Source organism: Coregonus clupeaformis, chromosome 12 (assembly GCF_020615455.1).
Source record: "Coregonus clupeaformis isolate EN_2021a chromosome 12, ASM2061545v1, whole genome shotgun sequence".
Taxonomy (NCBI): domain Eukaryota; kingdom Metazoa; phylum Chordata; class Actinopteri; order Salmoniformes; family Salmonidae; genus Coregonus; species Coregonus clupeaformis.
This window is the reverse complement of record NC_059203.1, coordinates 14,528,519-14,544,489: the sequence shown is the minus strand read 5'-3', so window position 1 is coordinate 14,544,489 and position 15,971 is coordinate 14,528,519. Positions and strand designations below refer to the sequence as shown.

At 51.8% G+C, this 15,971-nt stretch overlaps 1 protein-coding gene across 2 annotated transcripts in view; it reads right to left on the bottom strand.

Moving 5' to 3' along the window:
• abhd6a (abhydrolase domain containing 6, acylglycerol lipase a) overlaps positions 1-15,971 on the bottom strand; it is a 48,600-nt gene that overhangs the window by 15,683 nt on the left and 16,946 nt on the right. For both annotated transcript variants that reach the window (XM_041891808.2, XM_041891807.2), the window contains exon 3: positions 11,837-11,996. In XM_041891808.2, the coding sequence (XP_041747742.2) occupies positions 11,837-11,996 (160 nt within the window). The remainder of the gene's footprint in view (positions 1-11,836; positions 11,997-15,971) is intronic.

Genomic DNA, 15,971 nt, shown 5'->3' with positions numbered 1-15,971 from the left:
CTGAGTCCTGGTCCCAGCGCTCCAGTCTGTTACTGGGTCTGAGTCCTGGTCCCAGCGCTCCAGTCTGAGTCACTGGGTCTGAGTCCTGGTCCCAGTGCTCCAGTCTGTTACTGGGTCTGAGTCCTGGTCCCAGCGCTCCAGTCTGAGTCACCGGGTCTGAGTCCTGGTCCCAGTGCTCCAGTCTGTTACTGGGTCTGAGTCCTGGTCCCAGTGCTCCAGTCTGTTACTGGGTCTGAGTCCTGGTCCCAGCGCTCCAGTCTGTTACTGGGTCTGAGTCCTGGTCCCAGTGCTCCAGTCTGTTACTGGGTCTGAGTCCTGGTCCCAGTGCTCCAGTCTGTTACTGGGTCTGAGTCCTGGTCCCAGTGCTCCAGTCTGTTACTGGGTCTGAGTCCTGGTCCCAGTGCTCCAGTCTGTTACTGGGTCTGAGTCCTGGTCCCAGTGCTCCAGTCTGTTACTGGGTCTGAGTCCTGGTCCCAGCGCTCCAGTCTGTTACTGGGTCTGAGTCCTGGTCCCAGCGCTCCAGTCTGTTACTGGGTCTGAGTCCTGGTCCCAGCGCTCCAGTCTGTTACTGGGTCTGAGTCCTGGTCCCAGCGCTCCAGTCTGTTACTGGGTCTGAGTCCTGGTCCCAGCGCTCCAGTCTGTTACTGGGTCTGAGTCCTGGTCCCAGTGCTCCAGTCTGTTACTGGGTCTGAGTCCTGGTCCCAGTGCTCCAGTCTGAGTCACTGGGTCTGAGTCCTGGTCCCAGCGCTCCAGTCTGTTACTGGGTCTGAGTCCTGGTCCCAGCGCTCCAGTCTGTTACTGGGTCTGAGTCCTGGTCCCAGCGCTCCAGTCTAGTTACTGGGTCTGAGTCCTGGTCCCAGCGCTCCAGTCTGTTACTGGGTCTGAGTCCTGGTCCCAGTGCTCCAGTCTGTTACTGGGTCTGAGTCCTGGTCCCAGCGCTCCAGTCTGTTACTGGGTCTGAGTCCTGGTCCCAGCGCTCCAGTCTGAGTTACTGGGTCTGAGTCCTGGTCCCAGCGCTCCAGTCTGTTACTGGGTCTGAGTCCTGGTCCCAGCGCTCCAGTCTATTACTGGGTCTGAGTCCTGGTCCCAGTGCTCCAGTCTGTTACTGGGTCTGAGTCCTGGTCCCAGCGCTCCAGTCTGTTACTGGGTCTGAGTCCTGGTCCCAGTGCTCCAGTCTGTTACTGGGTCTGAGTCCTGGTCCCAGCGCTCCAGTCTGTTACTGGGTCTGAGTCCTGGTCCCAGCGCTCCAGTCTGTTACTGGGTCTGAGTCCTGGTCCCAGTGCTCCAGTGTGAGTCACCGGGTCTGAGTCCTGGTCCCAGTGCTCCAGTCTGTTACTGGGTCTGAGTCCTGGTCCCAGCGCTCCAGTCTGTTACTGGGTCTGAGTCCTGGTCCCAGCGCTCCAGTCTGTTACTGGGTCTGAGTCCTGGTCCCAGCGCTCCAGTCTGAGTCACTGGGTCTGAGTCCTGGTCCCAGCGCTCCAGTCTGAGTCACTGGGTCTGAGTCCTGGTCCCAGCGCTCCAGTCTGTTACTGGGTCTGAGTCCTGGTCCCAGTGCTCCAGTCTGTTACTGGGTCTGAGTCCTGGTCCCAGTGCTCCAGTCTGTTACTGGGTCTGAGTCCTGGTCCCAGTGCTCCAGTCTGAGTCACCGGGTCTGAGTCCTGGTCCCAGTGCTCCAGTCTGTTACTGGGTCTGAGTCCTGGTCCCAGCGCTCCAGTCTGTTACTGGGTCTGAGTCCTGGTCCCAGCGCTCCAGTCTGTTACTGGGTCTGAGTCCTGGTCCCAGTGCTCCAGTCTGTTACTGGGTCTGAGTCCTGGTCCCAGTGCTCCAGTCTGTTACTGGGTCTGAGTCCTGGTCCCAGTGCTCCAGTCTGTTACTGGGTCTGAGTCCTGGTCCCAGCGCTCCAGTCTGTTACTGGGTCTGAGTCCTGGTCCCAGTGCTCCAGTCTGTTACTGGGTCTGAGCCTGGTCCCAGTGCTCCAGTCTGTTACTGGGTCTGAGTCCTGGTCCCAGTGCTCCAGTCTGAGTCACCGGGTCTGAGTCCTGGTCCCAGTGCTCCAGTCTGTTACTGGGTCTGAGTCCTGGTCCCAGCGCTCCAGTCTGTTACTGGGTCTGAGTCCTGGTCCCAGCGCTCCAGTCTGTTACTGGGTCTGAGTCCTGGTCCCAGCGCTCCAGTCTGTTACAGGGTCTGAGTCCTGGTCCCAGTGCTCCAGTCTGTTACTGGGTCTGAGTCCTGGTCCCAGTGCTCCAGTCTGAGTCACCGGGTCTGAGTCCTGGTCCCAGCGCTCCAGTCTGTTACTGGGTCTGAGTCCTGGTCCCAGCGCTCCAGTCTGAGTCACCGGGTCTGAGTCCTGGTCCCAGCGCTCCAGTCTGTTACTGGGTATGAGTCCTGGTCCCAGCGCTCCAGTCTGTTACAGGGTCTGAGTCCTGGTCCCAGTGCTCCAGTCTGTTACTGGGTCTGAGTCCTGGTCCCAGTGCTCCAGTCTGAGTCACCGGGTCTGAGTCCTGTTCCCAGCGCTCCAGTCTGTTACTGGGTCTGAGTCCTGGTCCCAGCGCTCCAGTCTGTTACTGGGTCTGAGCCCTGGTCCCAGCGCTCCAGTCTGTTACTGGGTCTGAGTCCTGGTCCCAGCGCTCCAGTCTGTTACTGGGTCTGAGTCCTGGTCCCAGTGCTCCAGTCTGTTACTGGGTCTGAGTCCTGGTCCCAGTGCTCCAGTCTGTTACTGGGTCTGAGTCCTGGTCCCAGCGCTCCAGTCTGAGTCACTGGGTCTGAGTCCTGGTCCCAGTGCTCCAGTCTGTTACTGGGTCTGAGTCCTGGTCCCAGCGCTCCAGTCTGTTACTGGGTCTGAGTCCTGGTCCCAGCGCTCCAGTCTGTTACTGGGTCTGAGTCCTGGTCCCAGTGCTCCAGTCTGTTACTGGGTCTGAGTCCTGGTCCCAGCGCTCCAGTCTGTTACTGGGTCTGAGTCCTGGTCCCAGCGCTCCAGTCTGAGTCACTGGGTCTGAGTCCTGGTCCCAGTGCTCCAGTCTGTTACTGGGTCTGAGTCCTGGTCCCAGTGCTCCAGTCTGTTACTGGGTCTGAGTCCTGGTACCAGCGCTCCAGTCTGAGTCACCGGGTCTGAGTCCTGGTCCCAGTGCTCCAGTCTGTTACTGGGTCTGAGTCCTGGTCCCAGTGCTCCAGTCTGTTACTGGGTCTGAGTCCTGGTCCCAGTGCTCCAGTCTGTTACTGGGTCTGAGTCCTGGTCCCAGCGCTCCAGTCTGAGTCACCGGGTCTGAGTCCTGGTCCCAGTGCTCCAGTCTGTTACTGGGTCTGAGTCCTGGTCCCAGTGCTCCAGTCTGTTACTGGGTCTGAGTCCTGGTCCCAGCGCTCCAGTCTGAGTCACCGGGTCTGAGTCCTGGTCCCAGTGCTCCAGTCTGTTACTGGGTCTGAGTCCTGGTCCCAGCGCTCCAGTCTGTTACTGGGTCTGAGTCCTGGTCCCAGCGCTCCAGTCTGTTACTGGGTCTGAGTCCTGGTCCCAGCGCTCCAGTCTGAGTCACTGGGTCTGAGTCCTGGTCCCAGTGCTCCAGTCTGTTACTGGGTCTGAGTCCTGGTCCCAGTGCTCCAGTCTGTTACTGGGTCTGAGTCCTGGTCCCAGCGCTCCAGTCTGAGTCACCGGGTCTGAGTCCTGGTCCCAGTGCTCCAGTCTGTTACTGGGTCTGAGTCCTGGTCCCAGCGCTCCAGTCTGTTACTGGGTCTGAGTCCTGGTCCCAGTGCTCCAATCTGAGTCACATTAAAATACCACATTAATATTGGTTTATGTGCACATAAAAACAAGTTTGAAAGCAAAACTAATGATTCAGGGTTCTTTAGACATATTTGGCATTTTGGTTAGTGTTGTTTTGGGGGGGGTCACTTGTACTGACGGCTTGCTGGTCGGATGCTCGTCTGTTGCTAGATTCGAGCCTCTTTGGATTTGGCTCAGATTTGGTAGAGGAAATCTGCCCAGCAACAACTAGTGGCGGGCTGGCGGGAAGACTTTCATGTGAGTATTGAAGTAACGCAATGATTTTCCTCCTTCCCCAATGGTCATAATTACCTGCAATATCCAATAGCCTATGAAACAAATAAGTCCTTCGTACACAGGCTCACACATTTTATTTTAATGTTCAATAGTTATGTCAAATTAGTAATTATGTTTTGAAGAGATGAATGGTCTCTATATGGAATTGGCTATTGCTCCTGTCAGATTGACCAGATTATTATTGACAATAATTTTAACAGGCTCTCAGCTACTTTTTTTGTGATCGCCCACTGATATGTGTAGTTTAAAAAAATCCAGAGTGAAAATTAAAAGGGAGACTGTCAGAACCTGGCTATGGGATGCAGGGGGGAAAGTGTGAGGGTAAAGCGAAACGACAAATTCAAAGACAGCCTACTTTTCAAGAGAGAGACAATAGCTAGACTGCTAAGCAGCAGCTCATCAGATATGATGATGTGGGGCTGATAATGTAGGCTGATGATATGGGCTGATAATGTAGGCTGATGATATGGGGCTGATAATGTGGGGCTGATGATGTGGGCTGATGATGTGGGCTGATGATATGGGGCTGATGATATGGGGCTGATGATATGGGCTGATAATGTAGGCTGATGATGTGGGGCTGATGATATGGGCTGATAATGTGGGGCTGATGATATGGGCTGATAATGTAGGCTGATGATGTGGGGCTGATGATGTGGGGCTGATGATATGGGGCTGATAATGTAGGCTGATGATGTGGGGCTGATGATGTGGGGCTGATAATGTAGGCTGATGATGTGGGGCTGATGATGTGGGGCTGATAATGTAGGCTGATGATGTGGGGCTGATGATGTGGGGCTGATAATGTAGGCTGATGATGTGGGGCTGATGATGTAGGCTGATAATGTAGGTTGATGATATGGGGCTGATCATGTAGGCTGATGATGTGGGGCTGATAATGTAGGCTGATGATGTGGGGCTGATGATGTGGGGCTGATAATGTAGGCTGATGATGTGGGGCTGATGATGTGGGGCTGATGATGTAGGCTGATGATGTGGGGCTGATGATGTGGGGCTGATGATGTGGGGCTGATGATATGGGGCTGATGATGTGGGGCTGATGATGTGGGGCTGATGATGTGGGGCTGATGATGTGGGGCTGATAATGTAGGCTGATGATGTGGGGCTGATGATGTGGGCTGATGATGTGGGGCTGATGATGTGGGGCTGATGATGTGGGGCTGATAATGTAGGCTGATGATGTGGGGCTGATGATGTGGGGCTGATGATGTGGGCTGATGATGTGGGTCTGATGATGTGGGGCTGATGATGTGGGTCTGATGATGTGGGTCTGATGATGTGGGTCTGATGATGTGGGGCTGATGATGTGGGGCTGATGATGTGGGCTGATGATGTGGGGCTGATGATGTGGGCTGATGATGTGGGGCTGATGATGTGGGGCTGATGATATGGGGCTGATAATGTAGGTTGATGATGTGGGGCTGATGATATGGGGCTGATGATATGGGGCTGATAATGTGGGGCTGATGATGTGGGGCTGATGATGTGGGCTGATGATGTAGGGGCTGATGATGTGGGGCTGATGATGTGGGCTGATGATGTGGGGCTGATGATATGGGCTGATAATAGAGGCTGATGATGTGGGGCTGATGATGTGGGGCTGATGATGTGCTGATAATGTGGGCTGATGATGTGGGGTTGATGATGTGGGGCTGATGATGTGGGGCTGATGATGTGGCTGATGATGTGGGGCTGATGATGTAGGGCTGATGATTGGGCTGATGATTGGGCGATGATGTGGGCTGATGATGTGGGCTGATGATGTGGGGCTGATGATGTGGGGCTGATGATGTGGGGCTGATGATATGGGGCTGATGATATGGGGCTGATAATGTAGGTTGATGATGTGGGGCTGATGATATGGGGCTGATGATATGGGGCTGATAATGTGGGGCTGATGATATGGGGCTGATGATGTGGGCTGATGATGTGGGCGATGATGTGGGCTGATGATAGGGGCTGATGATATGGGCTGATGATGTGGGCTGATGATGTGGGCTGATGATATGGGGCTGATGATATGGGGCTGATGATATGGGGCTGATAATGTAGGTTGATGATGTGGGGCTGATGATATGGGGCTGATAATGTGGGGCTGATGATATGGGGCGGATAATGTGGGGTGATGATATGGGGCTGATGATGATGTGGGCTGATAAGTGTAGGCTGATGATGATGTGGGCTGATGATGTGGGCTGATGATGTGGGGCTGATGATGTGATGATGTGGGCTGATGATGTGGGGCTGATGATGTGGGGCTGGGGATGATATGGGGCTGATAATGTAGGCTGATGATGTGGGGCTGATGATATGGGGCTGATGATATGGGGCTGATAGGGGGATGATGTGGGGCTGATGATGTGGGCGTGATGATGTGTGGGTGATGGGCTGATGATGTGGGGCTGATGATGTGAGGGGCTGATGATGGGGCTGATGATGTGGGGCTGATTATGTGGGGCTGAGATTGATGTGGGGCTGATGATGGGGCTGATAATGTAGGCTGATGATGTGGGGCTGATGATGTGGGGCTGATGATGTGGGGCTGATAATGTGAGGCTGATGATGTGGGGGCTGATGATGTGGGGCTGATGATGTGGGGCTGATGATGTAGGCTGATGATGTGGGGCTGATGATGTGGGGCTGATGATGTGGGGCTGATGATATGGGGCTGATAATGTAGGCTGATGATGTGGGGCTGATGATGTGGGGCTGATGATGTGGGGCTGATGATGTGGGCTGATGATGTGGGCTGATGATGATGTGGGCTGATGATATGGGGCTGATGATGTGGGGCTGATGATGTGGGGCTGATGATGTGGGCTGATGATGTGTGGGGCTGATGATGTGGGGCTGATGATGTGGGGCTGATGATATGGGGCTGATAATGTAGGGGGCTGATGATGTGGGCTGATGATGTGGGGCTGATGATGTGGGGCTGATGATGTGGGGCTGATGATATGGGGCTGATGATGTGGGGCTGATGATATGGGGCTGATGATGTGGGGCTGATGATGTGGGGCTGATGATATGGGGCTGATAATGGGGCTGATGATGTGGGGCTGATGATGTGGGCTGATGATGTGGGTATGATGATGTGGGGCTGATGATGGGCTGATGATGTGGGCTGATGATGTGGGGCTGATGATGTGGGCTGATGATGTGGGGCTGATGATGTGGGCTGATGATGTGGGGCTGATGATGTGGGGCTGATGATATGGGGCTGATGATATGGGGCTGATAATGTAGGTTGATGATGTGGGGCTGATGATATGGGGCTGATGATATGGGGCTGATAATGTGGGGCTGATGATATGGGGCTGATGATGTGGGCTGATGATGTGGGGCTGATGATGTGGGGCTGATGATATGGGGCTGATGATGTGGGGCTGATGATGTGGGGCTGATGATGTGGGGCTGATAATGTAGGCTGATGATGTGGGGCTGATGATATGGGGCTGATAATGTAGGCTGATTATGTGGGGCTGATGATGTGGGGCTGATGATGTGGGGCTGATAATGTAGGCTGATGATGTGGGGCTGATGATGTGGGGCTGATGATGTGGGGCTGATAATGTAGGCTGATGATGTGGGGCTGATGATGTGGGGCTGATGATGTGGGGCTGATGATGTAGGCTGATGATGTGGGGCTGATGATGTGGGGCTGATGATATGGGGCTGATAATGTAGGCTGATGATGTGGGGCTGATGATGTGGGGCTGATGATGTGGGGCTGATAATGTAGGCTGATGATGTGGGGCTGATGATGTGGGCTGATGATGTGGGGCTGATGATGTGGGGCTGATGATGTGGGGCTGATAATGTAGGCTGATGATGTGGGGCTGATGATGTGGGGCTGATGATGTGGGCTGATGATGTGGGTCTGATGATGTGGGGCTGATGATGTAGGCTGATGATGTGGGTCTGATGATGTGGGGCTGATGATGTGGGGCTGATGATGTGGGGCTGATGATGTGGGCTGATGATGTGGGGCTGATGATGTGGGCTGATGATGTGGGGCTGATGATATGGGGCTGATAATGTAGGTTGATGATGTGGGGCTGATGATATGGGGCTGATGATATGGGGCTGATGATATGGGGCTGATGATATGGGGCTGATAATGTGGGGCTGATGATATGGGGCTGATGATGTGGGCTGATGATGTGGGCTGATGATGTGGGGCTGATGATGTGGGGCTGATGATGTGGGGCTGATAATGTACGCTGATGATGTGGGGCTGATGATGTAGGCTGATAATGTAGGTTGATGATATGGGGCTGATAATGTAGGCTGATGATGTGGAGCTGATGATGTGGGGCTGATAATGTAGGCTGATGATATGGGGCTGATAATGTAGGCTGATGATGTGGGGCTGATGATGTGGGGCTGATGATGTAGGCTGATGATGTGGGGCTGATGATGTGGGGCTGATGATGTGGGGCTGATGATATGGGGCTGATAATAGAGGCTGATGATGTGGGGCTGATGATGTGGGGCTGATGATGTGGGGCTGATGATGTAGGCTGATGATGTGGGGTTGATGATGTGGGGCTGATGATGTGGGGCTGATGATGTGGGCTGATGATGTGGGCTGATGATGATGTGGGCTGATGATGTGGGGCTGATGATGTGGGCTGATGATGTGGGGCTGATGATGTGGGCTGATGATGTGGGGCTGATGATGTGGGCTGATGATGTGGGGCTGATGATGTGGGGCTGATGATGTGGGGCTGATGATGTGGGGCTGATGATATGGGGCTGATAATGTAGGTTGATGATGTGGGGCTGATGATATGGGGCTGATGATATGGGGCTGATAATGTGGGGCTGATGATATGGGGCTGATGATGTGGGCTGATGATGTGGGCTGATGATGTGGGGCTGATGATGTGGGGCTGATGATGTGGGGCTGATGATATGGGCTGATGATGTGGGCTGATGATGTGGGCTGATGATATGGGGCTGATGATATGGGGCTGATGATATGGGGCTGATAATGTAGGTTGATGATGTGGGGCTGATGATATGGGGCTGATAATGTGGGGCTGATGATATGGGGCGGATAATGTGGGGCTGATGATATGGGGCTGATAATGTAGGTTGATGATGTGGGCTGATGATATGGGGCGGATGATATGGGGCGGATAATGTGGGGCTGATGATGTGGGCTGATGATGTGGGCTGATGATGATGTGGGCTGATGATGTGGGGCTGATGATGTGGGCTGATGATGTGGGGCTGATGATGTGGGGCTGATGATGTGGGGCTGATGATGTGGGGCTGATGATATGGGGCTGATGATATGGGGCTGATAATGTAGGTTGATGATGTGGGGCTGATGATATGGGGCTGATGATATGGGGCTGATAATGTGGGGCTGATGATGTGGGCTGATGATGTGGGCTGATGATGTGGGCTGATGATGTGGGGCTGATGATGTGGGGCTGATGATGTGGGGCTGATGATGTGGGGCTGATGATGTGGGGCTGATGATGTGGGGCTGATAATGTAGGCTGATGATGTGGGGCTGATGATATGGGGCTGATAATGTAGGCTGATTATGTGGGGCTGATGATGTGGGGCTGATGATGTGGGGCTGATAATGTAGGCTGATGATGTGGGGCTGATGATGTGGGGCTGATAATGTAGGCTGATGATGTGGGGCTGATGATGTGGGGCTGATGATGTGGGGCTGATGATGTGGGGCTGATGATGTGGGATGATGATGTGGGGCTGATGATGTGGGGCTGTTAATGTAGGCTGATGATGTGGGGCTGATGATGTGGGCTGATGATGTGGGCTGATGATATGGGGCTGATGATATGGGGCTGATAATGTAGGTTGATGATGTGGGGCTGATGATATGGGGCTGATAATGTAGGTTGATGATGTGGGCTGATGATATGGGGCGGATGATATGGGGCGGATAATGTGGGGCTGATGATATGGGGCTGATAATGTAGGCTGATGATATGGGGCTGATGATGTGGGGCTGATGATATGGGGCTGATAATGTAGGTTGATGATGTGGGGCTGATGATATGGGGCTGATGATATGGGGCTGATAATGTGGGGCTGATGATATGGGGCTGATGATGTGGGCTGATGATATGGGCTGATAATGTAGGCTGATAATGTGGGGCTGATGATATGGGCTGATAATGTAGGCTGATGATGTGGGGCTGATGATGTGGGGCTGATGATGTAGGCTGATGATGTGGGGCTGATGATGTGGGGCTGATAATGTAGGCTGATGATGTGGGGCTGATGATGTGGGGCTGATGATGTGGGGCTGATAATGTAGGCTGATAATGTAGGCTGATGATGTGGGGCTGATGATGTGGGGCTGATGATGTGGGGCTGATGATGTGGGGCTGATAATGTTGGCTGATGATGTGGGGCTGATGATATGGGGCTGATAATGTAGGCTGATGATGTGGGGCTGATGATGTGGGGCTGATGATGTGGGGCTGATAATGTGGGGCTGATGATGTGGGCTGATGATGTGGGGCTGTTAATGTAGGCTGATGATGTGGGGCTGATGATGTGGGCTGATGATGTGGAGCTGATGATGTGGGCTGATGATGTGGGGCTGATGATATGGGGCTGATGATGTGGGGCTGATGATGTGGGGCTGATGATGTGGGGCTGATGATATGGGGCTGATAATGTAGGTTGATGATGTGGGGCTGATGATATGGGGCTGATGATATGGGGCTGATGATATGGGGCGGATAATGTGGGGCTGATGATATGGGGCTGATAATGTAGGTTGATGATGTGGGCTGATGATATGGGGCGGATGATATGGGGCGGATAATGTGGGGCTGATGATATGGGGCTGATAATGTAGGCTGATGATATGGGGCTGATGATGTGGGGCTGATGATATGGGGCTGATGATGTAGGTTGATGATATGGGGCGGATGATATGGGGCGGATAATGTGGGGCTGATGATATGGGGCTGATGATGTAGGCTGATGATATGGGGCGGATGATATGGGGCGGATAATGTGGGGCTGATGATATGGGGCTGATAATGTAGGCTGATGATATGGGGCTGATGATGTGGGGCTGATGATATGGGGCTGATGATATGGGGCTGATGATATGGGGCGGATAATGTGGGGCTGATGATATGGGGCGATGATATGGTGCTGATGATATGGGGCTGATGATATGGGGCTGATAATGTGGGGCTGATGATATGGGGCGATGATATGGGGCTGATGATGTGGCTGCATGTGCCAGTGTGGCATGTCCTTCCCACTGCTAGCTACAGAACAGAACCCTCGCTGTTCAGCGCACCCAGTGCTGCTAATATTCTACCTATCATAGTAGCTGATCCAGTACAAATTGAAGTCACAAGAAGACGAGTCCGAGTCACCAATGGTCGAGAAGGCGAGTCACAAGTCATGAAAATCGGGACTCGAGTCCGAGTCCTGGACTCAAGTACTACAACACTGCTGTTTACTATGTTCAGCGTATGGTCTGATTTCAGGTAGACATTATATACACCATTTAGCAGACACTTTTATTCAAAGCGACTTAAAGTACAGTGAGTGTATTTTCAGTATATGTGATCCCTGCAAAATGTGAGCATGCGTGTCCTATGGTTGTCCTATGCGTGCCCTATGCGTGCCCTATGCGTGCCCTATGCGTGCCCTATGCGTGCCCTATGGTTGCCCTATGGTTGCCCTATGGTTGCCCTATGGTTGCCCTATGGTTGCCCTATGGTTGCCCTATGGTTGCCCATACTGTACCTTAGCCACAGGAAGCCACATGTCCTTGTTGGCAGAGAAGCCGTGGAGCATGAGAATAGAGGGGCGGCTCGGACCGGGCTTCCCTCTGTGGGAGTAACAGAACCGGTAGCCTCTGTTCTCAGAGTAGACCACCTGCAGACCCAGCCTCCGGCGCCAGTACCTAACATGGGCCGGGGGGAGACAGTCACGGGTCAGTTAGTTAGCTAGTTAGTTAGCTAGTTAGTTAGCAGAAAGATACAACAGAGTCAGTTAATGAGGATACAACAGACACATGACACACCACAGACACACTACAGACACACCACAGACACACCACAGACACACCACAGACACACAACACATAACACCCACAATAGACACATGACAGACAGGCAGTCAGTAATCCACCTGCAGGACCAGCAGCCTGTAGTGTATAGGTACACTAAGGTTATACTAAGACAAGTTCATTTACATATTAAGCAATACAATAACTGTAATTGGTCTGTATACATTGCGACTATCACATAAGGTGTGTGTATGCTAATGAGTCGGGTTATCATTGGCTACTTATAAAAGGGAATGGCAGGTGTTGTGCATGGTTCAGAATATGGCCGCAAGCCAGGACAAGCGGTGTTCCTCTGTTCCATATAGAGAAGATGTGGATCAAATAAATGTGGATTCGAACTGTATTTACCGTTTCTTATGTTTAGTTTATTTGCAGAAATAGAAAAACAGTTAGTAACAGTAAAATCAAATAGAAAGACAGTAACAGTAAAAAAATAAAAACAGTATGTGCAAGAGGGGAAAAAGCCCAAAAGGGCTTGTTGCGTAACCCCCCGCCCAATGGACATACAGTGGGGAAAAAAGTATTTAGTCAGCCACCAATTGTGCAAGTTCTCCCACTTAAAAAGATGAGAGAGGCCTGTAATTTTCATCATAGGTACACGTCAACTATGACAGACAAAATGAGGGAAAAAAATCCAGAAAATCACATTGTAGGATTTTTAATGAATTTATTTGCAAATTATGGTGGAAAATAAGTATTTGGTCACCTACAAACAAGCAAGATTTCTGGCTCTCACAGACCTGTAACTTCTTCTTTAAGAGGCTCCTCTGTCCTCCACTCGTTACATGTATTAATGGCACCTGTTTGAACTTGTTATCAGTATAAAAGACACCTGTCCACAACCTCAAACAGTCACACTCCAAACTCCACTATGGCCAAGACCAAAGAGCTGTCAAAGGACACCAGAAACAAAATTGTAGACCTGCACCAGGCTGGGAAGACTGAATCTGCAATAGGTAAGCAGCTTGGTTTGAAGAAATCAACTGTGGGAGCAATTATTAGGAAATGGAAGACACACTGATAATCTCCCTCGATCTGGGGCTCCACGCAAGATCTCACCCCGTGGGGTCAAAATGATCACAAGAACGGTGAGCAAAAATCCCAGAACCACACGGGGGGACCTAGTGAATGACCTGCAGAGAGCTGGGACCAAAGTAACAAAGCCTACCATCAGTAACACACTACGCCGCCAGGGACTCAAATCCTGCAGTGCCAGACGTGTCCCCCTGCTTAAGCCAGTACATGTCCAGGCCCGTCTGAAGTTTGCTAGAGTGCATTTGGATGATCCAGAAGAGGATTGGGAGAATGTCATATGGTCAGATGAAACCAAAATAGAACTTTTTTGGTAAAAACTCAACTCGTCGTGTTTGGAGGACAAAGAATGCTGAGTTGCATCCAAAGAACACCATACCTACTGTGAAGCATGGGGGGTGGAAACATCATGCTTTGGGGCTGTTTTTCTGCAAAGGGACCAGGACGACTGATCCGTGTAAAGGAAAGAATGAATGGGGCCATGTATCGTGAGATTTTGAGTGAAAACCTCCTTCCATCAGCAAGGGCATTGAAGATGAAACGTGGCTGGGTCTTTCCAGCATGACAATGATCCCAAACACACCGCCCGGGCAACGAAGGAGTGGCTTCGTAAGAAGCATTTCAAGGTTCTGGAGTGGCCTAGCCAGTCTCCAGATCTCAACCCCATAGAAAATCTTTGGAGGAGTTGAAAGTCCGTGTTGCCCAGCGACAGCCCCAAAACATCACTGCTCTAGAGGAGATCTGCATGGAGGAATGGGCCAAAATACCAGCAACAGTGTGTGAAAACCTTGTGAAGACTTACAGAAAACGTTTGACCTGTGTCATTGCCAACAAAGGGTATATAACAAAGTATTGAGAAACTTTTGTTATTGACCAAATACTTATTTTCCACCATAATTTGCAAATAAATTCATTAAAAATCCTACAATGTGATTTTCAGGATTTTTTTTTCTCATTTTGTCTGTCATAGTTGATGTGTACCTATGATGAAAATTACAGGCCTCTCTCATCTTTTTAAGTGGGTGAACTTGCACAATTGGTGGCTGACTAAATACTTTTTTTCCCCACTGTAAAGGGCTTGTTGCATAACCCCCCCCAATGGACATAAAGGGCTTGTTGCGTAACCCCCCCCCCCCCCCCAATGGAAATAAAGGGCTTGTCGAGTAACCCCCCCCAATGGACATAAAGGGCTTGTGGAGTAACCCCCCCTCCCTCAATGGACAAAGGGCTTGTGGAGTAACCCCCCCCAATGGAAATAAAGGGCTTGTATCGAGTAGCGGAGTGGCACCGAAGGAGAAAACGTTCAGCGGAGTGGCACCGAAGGAGAGGACGTTCAGCTGGGGACTGCCATTATAAGGAGTTCCAGTGTTGTTTCTGCAAGAAAAGTGGACCTCTGGAGAGAGCCTGCAAGAAGAAGGACTCTGCCGAAAAGCATGAGTCGGGTCAGTAAGAGGTCTATGCCCCAGACATCACACTCAAAAGAGCGGACAAGAAGTTAACTTGATTGACAAAGGAGAAGAAGCTTGGCTGTGGACAGCAGCAGAGTGCCTAGGAGCTGTGTCTTGGCTGTGGACAGCAGCAGAGTGCCTAGGAGCTGTGTCTTGGCTGTGGACAGCAGCAGAGTGCCTAGGAGCTGTGTCTTGGCTGTGGACAGCAGCAGAGTGCCTAGGAGCTGTGTCTTGGCTGTGGACAGCAGCAGAGTGCCTAGGAGCTGTGTCTTGGCTGTGGACGGCAGCAGAGTGCCTAGGAGCTGTGTCTTGGCTGTGGACAGCAGCAGAGTGCCTAGGAGCTGTGTCTTGGCTGTGGACAGCAGCAGAGTGCCTAGGAGCTGTGTCTTGGCTGTGGACAGCAGCAGAGTGCCTAGGAGCTGTGTCTTGGCTGTGGACAGCAGCAGAGTGCCTAGGAGCTGTGTCTTGGCTGTGGACAGCAGCAGAGTGCCTAGGAGCTGTGTCTTGGCTGTGGACAGCAGCAGAGTGCCTAGGAGCTGTGTCTTGGCTGTGGACAGCAGCAGAGTGCCTAGGAGCTGTGTATTGGCTGTGGACAGCAGCAGAGTGCCTAGGAGCTGTGTCTTGGCTGTGGACAGCAGCAGAGTGCCTAGGAGCTGTGTCTTGGCTGTGGACAGCAGCAGAGTGCCTAGGAGCTGTGTCTTGGCTGTGGACAGCAGCAAAGTGCCTAGGAGCTGTGTCTTGGCTGTGGACAGCAGCAGAGTGCCTAGGAGCTGTGTCTTGGCTGTGGACAGCAGCAGAGTGCCTAGGAGCTGTGTCTTGGCTGTGGACAGCAGCAGAGGATACAACTGAATTAGAGCTCTTCGATGTGAAAGCAAAAACCATGTAATGGTCCAGTGTAATGGGGTGAAACCATACCATGTAATGGTCCAGTGTAATGGGGTGAAACCATACCATAATGGAGGTTGACATTTCTGAGTGTTTATATCGGGCAAAGTTTAGTGATGTAAAACTTCAGCCTAGTAACATTATACTGAAAACGTTTACAGATCAGCCTCTAGAAGTACTGGGTGAAAATAAAGGTCCATGTTGAATGTGGTAAAGCAACAGCTACAAGCGCCTTGTTAGTGTCAAGAGATAAAGGGACAAGCACTGATGGGAGGCAAAACCTAGATTGGTGAAAAGTGAATAAAATAGAAGATCCTGTAGAGTACAAGGAAGTGTTTAACTCAGACCTTGGTCAAGTCAAAGGAGTTAAAGCCAAGCTTTGTGTCTGATAAAGACCAACCAGGGAGTTAAAGCCAAGCTTTGTGTCTGATAAAACCCAACCATA